Source organism: Acipenser ruthenus, chromosome 53 (genome assembly GCF_902713425.1).
Source record: "Acipenser ruthenus chromosome 53, fAciRut3.2 maternal haplotype, whole genome shotgun sequence".
In the NCBI taxonomy this organism is placed as follows: domain Eukaryota; kingdom Metazoa; phylum Chordata; class Actinopteri; order Acipenseriformes; family Acipenseridae; genus Acipenser; species Acipenser ruthenus.
Window position 1 is genome coordinate 8,156,832 of NC_081241.1, and position 16,356 is coordinate 8,173,187.

A 16,356-nucleotide genomic window follows, 5' to 3' on the forward strand; every position below is an offset into this window, starting at 1 on the left:
CAAGAGCCTGCCAGGTACTGAAAGTCTTTTCTTATTAGTTCACGGTGCGGCGGCATGCTGAATATACCTTTACTAAGAAGCTGTTCAGGAATCCAAATCACTGAGCCCAGGGTTAGAGTTCAGACCTCTCTGTACAGACACAGCTGTACAGACTTTTTCAGATCACTCTATCTGCTGTAGATTTCACACAGGTCTGTCCTCTCTCTGTTCAGATAGTCACGGTGCCTGTACTGTGTGTGCAGTGCTTGTGAAACCACACGCGGTGGAGGTGAGGCGTTGTAGCCTGCTTTTCCATGCAGGGTCAGGCCTTTGAAACCCTGCTCCCTGCTGAAGCCCTGTGTGTCTGTCTGTCTGTCTCGTTCCAGCACTGTAACGGTGTGGACTGGCGTCAGAAACTGGACTCCCAGAGGGGCGCTGTTCTGGCCACTGAGCTGAAGAACAACAGCTACAAGCTGGCCCGCTGGACCTGCTGCGCCATGCTGGCTGGATCCAAGTACCTCAAACTGGGGTAAGAGAACCGGGCCTGGGCTCAGTCCAGCTGGACTCATTTTGGGGTACCTCAGACTGGGGTAAGAGAACCAGCCCTGGTCATTTCAGTCTTACACCGAAGGACTATATTTGTCAGTAGCAGTGCACTGACCCGTCCCTCTTTTTGGTGGTGGTCTGGGATCCACGTTCCCCTGTCAGAGCTGCGGGTCGGTGATGACTGGTCCACTGCGCAAGCTGAGCTGTCACTAAACGTGCATCAGCACCCTGAAGAGAGCCGTGCTGAACGCAGGATGAGACCCGACAGCGAAACACTGACCTCTCCGCTACAGAGCGGGCTCTTCAGTTAATAACACTGACCTCTCCACGCTACAGAGCGGGCTCTTCAGTTAATAACACTGACCTCTCCACACTACAGAGCGGGCTCTTCAGTTAATAACACTGACCTCTCCACTACAGAGCGGGCTCTTCAGTTAATAACACTGACCTCTCCGCTACAGAGCGGGCTCTTCAGTTAATAACACTGACCTCTCCACTACAGAGCGGGCTCTTCAGTTAATAACACTGACCTCTCCACACTACAGAGCGGGCTCTTCAGTTAATAACACTGACCTCTCCACTACAGAGCTGGCTCTTCAGTTAATAACACTGACCTCTCCACACTACAGAGCGGGCTCTTCAGTTAATAACACTGACCTCTCCACTACAGAGCGGGCTCTTCAGTTAATAACACTGACCTCTCCAGTTGAACAGTGAGGGGGTGTAAGGAGGCATCGGGGTCTCAGTATTGCAATGAGGGGGTGTAAGGAGGGGGGCCTCAGTATTGCAATGACGGGGTGTAAGGAGGGGGGTCTCAGTATTGCAGCGAGGGGGTGTAAGGAGGGGGGTCTCAGTATTGCAGTGAGGGGGTGTAAGGAGGGGCGTCTCAGTATTGCAGCGAGGGGGTGTAAGGAGGGGGTCTCAGTATTGCAGTGAGGGGGTGTAAGGAGGGGGTCTCAGTATTGCAGTGAGGGGGTGTAAGGAGGGGGGTCTCAGTATTGCAATGACGGGGTGTAAGGAGGGGGGTCTCAGTATTGCAGTGAGGGGGTGTAAGGAGGGGGGTCTCAGTATTGCAGTGAGGGGGTGTAAGGAGGGGGGTCTCAGTATTGCAGTGAGGGGGTGTAAGGAGGGGGTCTCAGTATTGCAGTGAGGGGGTGTAAGGAGGGGGGTCTCAGTATTGCAATGACGGGGTGTAAGGAGGGGGGTCTCAGTATTGCAGTGAGGGGGTGTAAGGAGGGGGGTCTCAGTATTGCAGTGAGGGGGTGTAAGGAGGGGGGTCTCAGTATTGCAGTGAGGGGGTGTAAGGAGGGGGTCTCAGTATTGCAATGAGGGGGTGTAAGGAGGGGGTCTCAGTATTGCAATGAGGGGGTGTAAGGAGGGGGGTCTCAGTATTGCAGTGAGGGGGTGTAACGAGGTGGGTCTCAGTATTGCAGTGAGGGGGTGTAAGGAGGCGTCAGTATTTAGAGAAGGGCTTCTCCAGTTGGGGTTAATGTGTGTTGCATTCACATGGCTGTAGATCATCGAGATACTCATGGTTTAGTATTTAGAGCTGTGATGACAGGTAAGTCACTAGCGGTCTTGTATCTCGGATTTAAAACTGTTTATTTGACCTGCATACGTACAGTGGTGTGTAAGTTATTACAACAACTCAAGATTTGTCATTTTATATCCTCTTATATACCTACCTGCATGAAAACCTCTGGGCGTGAGAATTTCAATTTTCAGTCAGTAATTATAGAAACAGTAGGCACTCTCCGTGTGTGAAAATGTTAGACCGCTTGGTGGTGTTTTTTATTCAACTTCTGAATAAATGTTTTTATTTAAAGGAATTGCATGTGTATTATTATTGTTGTTATTATTATTATTATTATTATTATTATTATTATTATTATTATTATTATTATTATTATTATTATTATTATTTATTTCTTAGCAGACGCCCTTATCCAGGGCGACTTACAATTGTTACAAGATATCACATTATTTTTACATACAATGACCCATTTATACAGTTGGGTTTTTACTGGAGCAATCTAGGTAAAGTACCTTGCTCAAGGGTACAGCAGCAGTGTCCCCCACCTGGGATTGAACCCACAACCCTCCAGTCAAGAGTTCAGAGCCCTGACCACTACTCCACACTGCTGCACTACAATAACACAGGAGCGGTTCGTTTTACACAATATATTATATCTTCACTGTGTTTGAATTTGCAAAAAAAATAAATAGCAGTTTCCTATTTTGACAATTTTCCAATTTTCAGTACAGCGGTTTGATTTCATATGCAGAAATCAAACCTACAGAAGCAGTGAGATGTTCTCATAATTGTGTTCCCCGTGGTCAAACGTGTGGATTTTTAAGCTGACGACGCCACCAGAGGCTTCTGAGCTGAGCTGTCCTCTCCCTCCCTCCGCAGCTACGTGTCCCGTTACCACGTGAAGGACTCCGCGCGCCACATCATCCTGGGCACCCAGCAGTTCAAACCCAACGAGTTTGCCAGCCAGATCAACCTGAGCATGGAGAACGCCTGGGGCATCCTGCGCTGCGTCATCGACACCTGCATGAAGCTGGAGGAGGGCAAGTACCTCATCCTGAAGGACCCCAACAAGGTAGGATCTCTTCCTCCCAGCGTGCTTCTTAACCATGTCAGAGATTTATAGACAGAGATCTTAGTACCTCATCCTGAAGGACCCCAACAAGGTAGGATCTCCTCCTTCCAGCATGCTTCTTAACCATTTCAGAGATTTATAGACATCTGTGTTCATCTTAGTACCTCATCCTGAGGGACCTCAACAAGTTAGGATCTCCTCCTCCCAGCGTGCTTCTTAACCATATCAGAGATTTATAGACAGAGATCTTAGTACCTCATCCTTAGGGACCTCAACAAGGTAGGATCTCCTCCCAGCATGCTTCTTAACCATATCCCAGTTTGAGAACCTCTGTCCTATCTGAGATCAAATCCCTATTGTAACCTCCAGTATAGTTTAATAGGTGTGTGTGCCTCTTATTTTTAAAGAAAGGTAGCTGCTGACCCCTGCTTGGTGCCTTGTGGTAAGAAAAAAAAGCCACCAAAACGCCTCACAAACCATCAGGGTTTGGTTGTGATCTGCTTGTTTGAGTCTCTGTGTTGAAAGCCATTGACGAGCTTGCATGTCCGTGCGATTTGGTTTTTAACAAGCCTGCCGTCCTTCCTCCACAGCAAGTGATCCGGGCCTACAGCCTGCATGAAGGGACGTTCAGCTCGGACGAGGACGAAGACGAGGAGGAGGAAGAGGAGGACGAGGAGGATGACGGTGAGAGCGAGGGCCGCTGCAATAGCTGGGCTTACACTGTGTTGATCTGCAGCTGTGGCCAAAAGTTTAGCATCACCCTGTAGAATTCATTTTCCTTCATGAAGTCGAACGAAACCTGCTTGAAATAACGTCGCGTTAACTTATTGAATTACACAACTCTGTCGTTTACCATCTACTTAAAACTGACAAATGTGACGTTTCGAAATCTAACGTGAAATACTGTACAGCAGTTCTGGCTTCCAGTAGACTCTTGCGATGTCGTTTTGTAGTTTTCCTATAACAATGATGTTAAATAAAATAACTATATGAGCATAATTTAGATTTCTTTTTTTAATTGGACACAATCCTAAAATGATAGGTGATGCAAATAGTTTGGTCACAGCTGTGTACTGTTTTACAGTTTTTTGTGTACATTTTTTTTAGCTAATCCTCTTGAAAAAGGTTTCCCTAAAAAATCATTCTTCATACATTTTTGAAGGACTCTTAGCCTGATGTCTAATATTAAGTATCATTTTGTACCTGGTGTTTTGAGCTTGTTTTGAGAATCCCATGTACCTGCACACCAGAACACGCCCTCGTTCCATTCAAATCATGTGACGGGGTGACCTTTGAACTCTGCCAGACCCAGGTCAAGGTCTGTTTAGAGGGAAGTGATGCTGTAATAACTCCAGCAGAACCCAGAACCACACAGTGTGTGCGACTGCCAGTCGCTATTAAAGGGAATATATATTTAAAATGACAGCGATGCAAGCAGTGGCCAGCAACACATTTCAGAGATGAAGTGATGCATGGCTTTGATTTCTACTCAAGCAGGTGCAGCCAGGGCAGCATTGCGGTCAAGGCTGTTCAGCAGCAGAAAAGCAAACCCAGAGTCAGAAGCTGCAGTTTTAAAGCACACTTTTATTACAGAGGAACAAATAAACAAGGGCATTGGGCCCCAAAATGAAAGGTTCAAACAAAATCGTAATGTAGGCTGGGCATTCACCTTCGCTACCGTTACAAAACACTGTGCAAACCCAGAGCCCAAACTCCTCCTCCAAACGGGATATTATTATTATTATTATTATTATTATTATTATTATTATTATTATTATTATTATTATTATTATTATTTATTTCTTAGCAGACGCCCTTATCCAGGGCGACTTACAATTGTTACAAGATATCACATTATTTTTACATACAATTACCCATTTATACAGTTGGGTTTTTACTGGAGCAATCTAGGTAAAGTACCTTGCTCAAGGGTACAGCAGCAGTGTCACCCACCTGGGATTGAACCCACGACCCTCCGGTCAAGAGTCCAAGCCCTAACCACTACTCCACACTGCTGCCCTTTTATAGCGTGATAAATCAAGAGTCAGTCACATGTACCACGTGTATTCAGCAGGGATGAATTAACCCTGTCCCTGCCCAGCTTCAATACAAACCACACCTGCACGCTGTTAACACTGGCACAGACCCACCCCTGCACAGCTTCAATACAAACCACACCTGCACGCTGTTAACACTGGCACAGCCCTGCCCAGCTTCAATACAAACCACACCTGCACGCTGTTAACACTGGCACAGCCCTGCCCAGCTTCAATACAAACCACATCTGCACGCTGTTAACACTGGCACAGCCCTGCACAGCTTCAATACAAACCACACCTGCACGCTGTTAACACTGGCACAGCCCCACCCCTGCACAGCTTCAATACAAACCACACCTGCACGCTGTTAACACTGGCACAGCCCCACCCCTGCCCAGATTCAATACAAACCACACCTGCACGCTGTTAACACTGGCACAGACCCACCCCTGCACAGCTTCAATACAAACCACACCTGCACGCTGTTAACACTGGCACAGACCCATCCCTGCCCAGCTTCAATACAAACCACACCTGCACGCTGTTAACACTGGCACAGCCCCACCCCTGCCCAGATTCAATACAAACCACACCTGCACGCTGTTAACACTGGCACAGACCCACCCCTGCCCAGCTTCAATACAAACCACACCTGCATGCTGTTAACACTGGCACAGACCCACCCCTGCACAGCTTCAATACAAACCACACCTGCACGCTGTTAACACTGGCACAGCCCTGCCCAGCTTCAATACAAACCACACCTGCACGCTGTAAACACTGGCACAGCCCCACCCCTGCCCAGCTTCAATACAAACCACACCTGCACGTTGTTAACACTGGCACAGCCCTGCCCAGCTTCAATACAAACCACACCTGCACGCTGTAAACACTGGCACAGCCCCACCCCTGCCCAGCTTCAATACAAACCACACCTGCACGCTGTTAACACTGGCACAGCCCCACCCCTGCACAGCTTCAATACAAACCACACCTGCACGCTGTTAACACTGGCACAGCCCCACCCCTGCCCAGCTTCAATACAAACCACACCTGCACGCTGTTAACACTGGCACAGCCCCATCCCTGCCCAGCTTCAATACAAACCACACATGCACGCTGTTAACACTGGCACAGCCCTGCCCAGCTTCAATACAAACCACACCTGCACGCTGTTAACACTGGCACAGACCCATCCCTGCCCAGCTTCAATACAAACCACACCTGCACGCTGTTAACACTGGCACAGACCCACCCCTGCACAGCTTCAATACAAACCACACCTGCACGCTGTTAACACTGGCACAGCCCCACCCCTGCCCAGCTTCAATACAAACCACACCTGCACGCTGTTAACACTGGCACAGCCCCATCCCTGCCCAGCTTCAATACAAACCACACATGCACGCTGTTAACACTGGCACAGCCCTGCCCAGCTTCAATACAAACCACACCTGCACGCTGTTAACACTGGCACAGACCCATCCCTGCCCAGCTTCAATACAAACCACACCTGCACGCTGTTAACACTGGCACAGACCCACCCCTGCCCAGCTTCAATACAAACCACACCTGCACGCTGTTAACACTGGCACAGACCCACCCCTGCCCAGCTTCAATACAAACCACACCTGCACACTGTTAACACTGGCACAGACCCACCCCTGCACAGCTTCAATACAAACCACACCTGCACGCTGTTAACACTGGCACAGACCCACCCCTGCACAGCTTCAATACAAACCACACCTGCACGCTGTTAACACTGGCACAGACCCACCCCTGCACAGCTTCAATACAAACCACACCTGCACGCTGTTAACACTGGCACAGCCCTGCCCAGCTTCAATACAAACCACACCTGCACGCTGTTAACACTGGCACAGACCCATCCCTGCCCAGCTTCAATACAAACCACACCTGCACGCTTATAACACTGGCACAGACCCATCCCTGCCCAGCTTCAATACAAACCACACCTGCACGCTGTTAACACTGGCACAGACCCACCCCTGCCCAGCTTCAATACAAACCACACCTGCACGCTGTTAACACTGGCACAGACCCATCCCTGCCCAGCTTCAATACAAACCACACCTGCATGCTGTTAACACTGGCACAGCCCCACCCCTGCCCAGCTTCAATACAAACCACACCTGCACGCTGTTAACACTGGCACAGCCCTGCCCAGCTTCAATACAAACCACACCTGCACACTGTTAACACTGGCACAGCCCTGTACAGCTTCAATACAAACCACACCTGCACGCTGTTAACACTGGCACAGACCCACCCCTGCCCAGCTTCAATACAAACCACACCTGCACGCTGTTAACACTGGCACAGCCCCACCCCTGCCCAGATTCAATACAAACCACACCTGCACGCTGTTAACACTGGCACAGACCCACCCCTGCCCAGCTTCAATACAAACCACACCTGCATGCTGTTAACACTGGCACAGCCCCACCCCTGCACAGCTTCAATACAAACCACACCTGCACGCTGTTAACACTGGCACAGCCCTGCCCAGCTTCAATACAAACCACACCTGCACGCTGTTAACACTGGCACAGCCCCACCCCTGCACAGCTTCAATACAAACCACACCTGCACGCTGTTAACACTGGCACAGCCCCACCCCTGCACAGCTTCAATACAAACCACACCTGCACGCTGTTAACACTGGCACAGCCCTGCCCAGGTTCAATACAAACCACACCTGCACGCTGTTAACACTGGCACAGACCCACCCCTGCACAGCTTCAATACAAACCACACCTGCACGCTGTTAACACTGGCACAGCCCTGCCCAGCTTCAATACAAACCACACCTGCACGCTGTAAACACTGGCACAGCCCCACCCCTGCCCAGCTTCAATACAAACCACACCTGCACACTGTTAACACTGGCACAGCCCTGCCCAGCTTCAATACAAACCACACCTGCACGCTGTAAACACTGGCACAGCCCCACCCCTGCCCAGCTTCAATACAAACCACACCTGCACGCTGTTAACACTGGCACAGCCCCACCCCTGCACAGCTTCAATACAAACCACACCTGCACGCTGTTAACACTGGCACAGCCCCACCCCTGCCCAGCTTCAATACAAACCACACCTGCACGCTGTTAACACTGGCACAGCCCCATCCCTGCCCAGCTTCAATACAAACCACACATGCACGCTGTTAACACTGGCACAGCCCTGCCCAGCTTCAATACAAACCACACCTGCACGCTGTTAACACTGGCACAGACCCATCCCTGCCCAGCTTCAATACAAACCACACCTGCACGCTGTTAACACTGGCACAGACCCACCCCTGCACAGCTTCAATACAAACCACACCTGCACGCTGTTAACACTGGCACAGCCCCACCCCTGCCCAGCTTCAATACAAACCACACCTGCACGCTGTTAACACTGGCACAGCCCCATCCCTGCCCAGCTTCAATACAAACCACACATGCACGCTGTTAACACTGGCACAGCCCTGCCCAGCTTCAATACAAACCACACCTGCACGCTGTTAACACTGGCACAGACCCATCCCTGCCCAGCTTCAATACAAACCACACCTGCACGCTGTTAACACTGGCACAGACCCACCCCTGCCCAGCTTCAATACAAACCACACCTGCACGCTGTTAACACTGGCACAGACCCACCCCTGCCCAGCTTCAATACAAACCACACCTGCACACTGTTAACACTGGCACAGACCCACCCCTGCACAGCTTCAATACAAACCACACCTGCACGCTGTTAACACTGGCACAGACCCACCCCTGCACAGCTTCAATACAAACCACACCTGCACGCTGTTAACACTGGCACAGACCCACCCCTGCACAGCTTCAATACAAACCACACCTGCACGCTGTTAACACTGGCACAGCCCTGCCCAGCTTCAATACAAACCACACCTGCACGCTGTTAACACTGGCACAGACCCATCCCTGCCCAGCTTCAATACAAACCACACCTGCACGCTTATAACACTGGCACAGACCCATCCCTGCCCAGCTTCAATACAAACCACACCTGCACGCTGTTAACACTGGCACAGACCCACCCCTGCCCAGCTTCAATACAAACCACACCTGCACGCTGTTAACACTGGCACAGACCCATCCCTGCCCAGCTTCAATACAAACCACACATGCATGCTGTTAACACTGGCACAGCCCCACCCCTGCCCAGCTTCAATACAAACCACACCTGCACGCTGTTAACACTGGCACAGCCCTGCCCAGCTTCAATACAAACCACACCTGCACACTGTTAACACTGGCACAGCCCTGTACAGCTTCAATACAAACCACACCTGCACGCTGTTAACACTGGCACAGACCCACCCCTGCCCAGCTTCAATACAAACCACACCTGCACGCTGTTAACACTGGCACAGCCCCACCCCTGCCCAGATTCAATACAAACCACACCTGCACGCTGTTAACACTGGCACAGACCCACCCCTGCCCAGCTTCAATACAAACCACACCTGCATGCTGTTAACACTGGCACAGCCCCACCCCTGCACAGCTTCAATACAAACCACACCTGCACGCTGTTAACACTGGCACAGCCCTGCCCAGCTTCAATACAAACCACACCTGCACGCTGTTAACACTGGCACAGCCCCACCCCTGCACAGCTTCAATACAAACCACACCTGCACGCTGTTAACACTGGCACAGCCCCACCCCTGCACAGCTTCAATACAAACCACACCTGCACGCTGTTAACACTGGCACAGCCCTGCCCAGGTTCAATACAAACCACACCTGCACGCTGTTAACACTGGCACAGACCCATCCCTGCCCAGCTTCAATACAAACCACACCTGCACGCTGTTAACACTGGCACAGACCCATCCCTGCACAGCTTCAATACAAACCACACCTGCACGCTGTTAACACTGGCACAGACCCATCCCTGCCCAGCTTCAATACAAACCACACCTGCACGCTGTTAACACTGGCACAGACCCATCCCTGCCCAGCTTCAATACAAACCACACCTGCACGCTGTTAACACTGGCACAGACCCACCCCTGCACAGCTTCAATGCAAACCACACCTGCACGCTGTTAACACTGGCACAGACCCATCCCTGCCCAGCTTCAATACAAACCACACCTGCACGCTGTTAACACTGGCACAGCCCTGCCCAGCTTCAATACAAACCACACCTGCACGCTGTTAACACTGGCACAGACCCACCCCTGCACAGCTTCAATGCAAACCACACCTGCACGCTGTTAACACTGGCACAGACCCACCCCTGCACAGCTTCAATGCAAACCACACCTGCACGCTGTTAACACTGGCACAGACCCATCCCTGCCCAGCTTCAATACAAACCACACCTGCACGCTGTTAACACTGGCACAGCCCTGCCCAGCTTCAATACAAACCACACCTGCACGCTGTTAACACTGGCACAGACCCACCCCTGCACAGCTTCAATGCAAACCACACCTGCACGCTGTTAACACTGGCACAGACCCATCCCTGCCCAGCTTCAATACAAACCACACCTGCACGCTGTTAACACTGGCACAGACCCATCCCTGCCCAGCTTCAATACAAACCACACCTGCACGCTGTTAACACTGGCACAGACCCACCCCTGCCCAGCTTCAATACAAACCACACCTGCACGCTGTTAACACTGGCACAGACCCATCCCTGCCCAGCTTCAATACAAACCACACCTGCATGCTGTTAACACTGGCACAGCCCCACCCCTGCACAGCTTCAATACAAACCACACCTGCACGCTGTTAACACTGGCACAGCCCTGCCCAGCTTCAATACAAACCACACCTGCACGCTGTTAACACTGGCACAGACCCACCCCTGCCCAGCTTCAATACAAACCACACCTGCACGCTGTTAACACTGGCACAGCCCTGCCCAGCTTCAATACAAACCACACCTGCACGCTGTTAACACTGGCACAGACCCACCCCTGCCCAGCTTCAATACAAACCACACCTGCACGCTGTTAACACTGGCACAGCCCCACCCCTGCACAGCTTCAATACAAACTACACCTGCACGCTGTTAACACTGGCACAGACCCATCCCTGCCCAGCTTCAATACAAACCACACCTGCACGCTGTTAACACTGGCACAGCCCTGCCCAGCTTCAATACAAACCACACATGCATGCTGTTAACACTGGCACAGTCCCACCCCTGCACAGCTTCAATACAAACCACACCTGCACACTGTTAACACTGGCACAGCCCTGCCCAGCTTCAATACAAACCACACCTGCATGCTGTTAACACTGGCACAGCCCCACCCCTGCACAGCTTCAATACAAACCACACCTGCACGCTGTTAACACTGGCACAGCCCTGCCCAGCTTCAATACAAACCACACCTGCACGCTGTTAACACTGGCACAGCCCCACCCCTGCCCAGCTTCAATACAAACCACACCTGCACGCTGTTAACACTGGCACAGCCCCACCCCTGCCCAGCTTCAATACAAACCACACCTGCATGCTGTTAACACTGGCACAGCCCCATCCCTGCCCAGCTTCAATACAAACCACACCTGCACGCTGTTAACACTGGCACAGACCCACCCCTGCACAGCATCAATACAAACCACACCTGCATGCTGTTAACACTGGCACAGCCCTGCCCAGGTTCAATACAAACCACGCCTGCACGCTGTTAACACTGGCACAGACCCACCCCTGCACAGCTTCAATACAAGCCACACCTGCACGCTGTTAACACTGGCACAGCCCTGCCCAGGTTCAATACAAACCACACCTGCACGCTGTTAACACTGGCACAGCCCCACCCCTGCACAGCTTCAATACAAACCACACCTGCACGCTGTTAACACTGGCACAGACCCACCCCTGCACAGCTTCAATACAAACCACACCTGCACGCTGTTAACACTGGCACAGACCCACCCCTGCACAGCTTCAATACAAACCACACCTGCACGCTGTTAACACTGGCACAGCCCTGCCCAGCTTCAATACAAACCACACCTGCACGCTGTTAACACTGGCACAGCCCCACCCCTGCACAGCTTCAATACAAACCACACCTGCACGCTGTTAACACTGGCACAGCCCCACCCCTGCACAGCTTCAATACAAACTACACCTGCACGCTGTTAAAACTGGCACACCCTTGTCCAACTTCAATACAAACCACACCTGCTCGCTGTTAACACTGGCACAGCCCCACCCCTGCCCAGCTTCAATACAAACCACACCTGCACGCTGTTAACACTGGCACAGCCCCACCCCTGCCCAGCTTCAATACAAACCACACCTGCAGCACGCTATTAAAAATGTAAAAAATGTTGCCTTTCATGGTCTTAAATACGTATTTTCAAATAATTGCCGATTTTAAACATTTATTTAAGCAGAATAAAATAGTGTGGTCGCGTTCAAAAATTCTAATTTCGAGTTATTTATACAACAGATGTTCCTAAATATTTAAAAAGCTTAGCTGAAAAACAGTAAACTCTAAATTGTAGAAAGGAAATCGTGTGTGTGTTCGATCATTTACCGGAAACAAACTAAACCAGCTGTCCGGTTCCTAAAGGCAGTGTAACAGGGAGCGAGTCCATATGGAGAAGCGTTTGCTGTATTTATTTACGTGATAATCTGGAAATGGAAATTCACAGGGAACTTCCACAGAAATAATGAAAAGTAGCAGCGTCTCATTCAAACTGTGAATGTCTGTCCTGGTTTGAACTGCAGTCTGAGAACGATCGCTGTGTCCCAGTTTGAATTGCACAGTCTATCAATGATCGCTGTGTGCCAGTTTGAATTGCACAGTCTGACAATGATCTCTGTGTCCCAGTTTGACTTGCACAGTCTATCAACGATCTCTGTGTGCCAGTTTGAATTGCACAGTCTGACAATGATCTCTGTGTCCCAGTTTCACTTGCAGTCTATCACGATCGCTGTGTCCCAGTTTGACTTGCACAGTCTGACAATGATCTGTGTCCCAGTTTGAATTGCACAGTCTATCAACGATCGCTGTGTCCCAGTTTGACTTGCCAGTCTGACAGTTATTGCCGTGTCCCAGTTTGAATTGCACAGTCTATCAACGATCTCTCTGTCTCTTGTTTCTCCAGATGAGGAAAGCTGAAGGAGGTTTGGGAAGCAGGGAGCAGCGGATCCAGCGCTCTGATGCCAGGTAGAAACCACACTGTCAGGGGATGAAAACAATCACACAAACAAAGCATCTAGATCCTAAAATAAAATCAATTGGACTATATGAAAGACTTGAGTGCTTTATTTTGTATTGACACCTTTCTGCAATGTGATTCTGTTTGGTATCTGACCATGTGGTGCTCAACTCTGTTGAAATTATCTATGATAGATTAGCCCGTATTTTCAATGACTTTTACTCTAGTCTTTTTAATTCCTTCATCTTTCTTGAAAGGGGTAGAACACAATTTTACAGAGCCTTGTGAAAACTGGAGGGTAGATTTAAAGATGATATGCAATGAAAAAATGTCCGACCAGAGGGTCGTTGAATTGAAACCCTTTCAAAATAAAAATCCCCCTGTCAATTCTGTAAATCAGTTTTTTCATTTTGCACTTTGAATTTCATTTTGAATTATCCCGGGTTTAAAAGGCATGTCGTATGCAGACAGGCTAAAATAATTGAATCTATTCAGTCTTGAGCAAAGAAGACTACGTGGCGATCTGATTCAAGCATTCAAAATCCTAAAAGGTATTGACAATGTCGACCCAGGGGACTTTTTCAACCTGAAAAAAGAAACAAGGACCAGGGGTCACAAATGGAGATTAGATAAAGGGGCATTCAGAACAGAAAATAGGAGGCACTTTTTTTACACAGAGAATTGAGGGTCTGGAACCAACTCCCCAGTAATGTTGTTGAAGCTGACACCCTGGGATCCTTCAAGAAGCTGCTTGATGAGATTCTGGGATCAATAAGTCTCCACACAAGCTTCCCAGCGCCAGCACTGTGTGTGTGTGTGTCAGTACCTGTGTGTGTGATTGTGTGTGTGTGTGTGTGTGTCAGTACCTGTGTGTGTTTGTGTTTGTGCGTTTTTTGTGTGTGTGTGTGTGTGCGTGTCAGTACATGTGTGTGTGCGTTTCAGTATCCGTGTGTGTGTGTGTGCGTGTCAGTACCTGTGTGTGTGTGTGTGCGTGTCAGTATCTGTGTGTGTGTGCGTGTCAGTACCTGTGTGTGTGTGGGTGTCAGTACCTGTGTGTGTGTGTGTGCGTGTCAGTACCTGTGTGTCAGTACCTGTGTGTGTGTGTGTGTGTCAGTACCTGTGTGTGTGTGTGTGTGTGCGTGTCAGTACCTGTGTGTCAGTACCTGTGTGTGTGTGTGTGCGTCAGTACCTGTGTGTGTGTGTGTGTGTGTGCGTGTCAGTACCTGTGTGTCAGTACCTGTGTGTGTGCGTGTCAGTACCTGTGTGTGTGTGTGCGTGTCAGCACCTGTGTGTATTTGTGTGTGTGTGTGCGTGTCAGTACCTGTGTGTATTTGTGTGTGTCAGTTCCTGTGTGTATTTGTGTTTGTGTGTGTGTTTGTGTTCTTGTCTACCTATCTAAGTGGGGTCTTAGGTGTGGTTACACATCCACCAAGTGGGGACTCGGTAGCCAGGTGGGGACCAAATCCAAAACCCCACAACGAACTTGTTTCAATTCTGTTGCAGAGGAGAAACACAGCTAACTGAGGAATGAGTGATTCAGTAGAGAGAGGCATGGACCTGACTCCAAGGAGAAGAAGAAGGAGTAAAGAGAATGACCCGCCTGATATGTCACAAGAGCCTGCCAGGTACTGAAAGTCTTTTCTTATTAGTTCACGGTGCGGCTGCATGCTGAATAATACCTTTACTGAGAAGCTGTTCAGGAATCCAAATCACTGAGCTGAGTCTCAAGCCCAGGGTTAGAGTCCAGACCTCTCTGTGCTTTACAATGCTTCCCTATGCTTTACCAGACCTCTCTGTGCTTTACAATGCTTCCTTATGATTTACCTTTCATCTCTGTGCTTTACAATGCTTCCCTATGATTTACTAGACCCCTCTGTGTTTTACAATGCTTCCCTATGCTTTACCACACCTCTCTGAGCTTTACAATGCTTCCCTATGCTTTACCAGACCCCTCTGTGGTTTACAATGCTTCCCTATGCTTTACCAGACCTCCCTGTGCTTTAAAATGCTTCCCTATGCTTCACCAGACCTCCCTGTGCTTTACAATGCTTCCCTATGCTTTACCAGACCTCCCTGTGCTTTACAATGCTTCCCTATGCTTTACCAGACCTCTCTGTGGTTTACAATGCTTCCCTATGCTTTACCAGACCCCTCTGTGTTTTACAATGCTTCCCTATGCTTTACCACACCTCTCTGAGCTTTACAATGCTTCCCTATGCTTTACCAGACCTTTCTGTGCTTTACAATGCTTCCCTATGCTTTACCAGACCCCTCTGTGCTTTACAATGCTTCCCTATGCTTTACCAGACCTCCCTGTGCTTTAAAATGCTTCCCTATGCTTTACCAGACCACTCTGTGCTTTACAATGCTTCCCTATGCTTTACCAGACCTCTGTGCTTTACAATGCTTCCCTATGCTTTACCAGACCTCTCTGTGCTTTACAATGCTTCCCTATGCTTTACCAGACCTCTCTGTGCTTTACAATGCTTCCCTATGCTTTACCAGACCTCTCTGTGCTTTACAATGCTTCCCTATGCTTTACCAGACCTCTCTGTGCTTTACAATGCTTCCCTATGCTTTACCAGACCTTTCTGTGCTTTACAATGCTTCCCTATGCTTTACCAGACCTCTCTGTGCTTTACAATGCTTCCCTATGCTTTACCAGACCTCTCTGTGCTTTACAATGCTTCCCTATGCTTTACCAGACCTCTCTGTGCTTTACAATGCTTCCCTATGCTTTACCAGACCTCTCTGTGCTTTACAATGCTTCCCTATGCTTTACCAGACCTCTCTGTGCTTTACAATGCTTCCCTATGCTTTACCAGACCTCTCTGTGCTTTACAATGCTTCCCTATGCTTTACCAGACCTCTCTGTGCTTTACAATGCTTCCCTATGCTTTACCAGACCTCTTTCTCTCTCATTCCCCTCTTTCTTTCTCATTCTCATTTGAAAAACCATGTTAATGAGTATTAAGAAATAAGAAAAAGTCAGTCTA

General features: G+C 49.5%; 1 protein-coding gene across 1 annotated transcript in view; it reads left to right on the plus strand.

The window, feature by feature from the left end:
- LOC117970672 (eukaryotic translation initiation factor 3 subunit D-like) overlaps window positions 1-13,756 on the plus strand; it is a 13,759-nt gene extending 3 nt beyond the window's left edge. The window contains exons 1-5 of the mRNA XM_059016726.1: window positions 1-14; window positions 366-508; window positions 2,939-3,131; window positions 3,722-3,815; window positions 13,307-13,756. The exon at window positions 1-14 is cut by the window's left edge and continues 3 nt beyond it. Of these exons, the coding sequence (XP_058872709.1) occupies window positions 477-508; window positions 2,939-3,131; window positions 3,722-3,815; window positions 13,307-13,320 (333 nt within the window). The 5' untranslated portion in view covers window positions 1-14; window positions 366-476 and the 3' untranslated portion in view covers window positions 13,321-13,756. The remainder of the gene's footprint in view (window positions 15-365; window positions 509-2,938; window positions 3,132-3,721; window positions 3,816-13,306) is intronic.
- The last annotated feature ends 2,600 nt before the right edge of the window (window positions 13,757-16,356 follow it).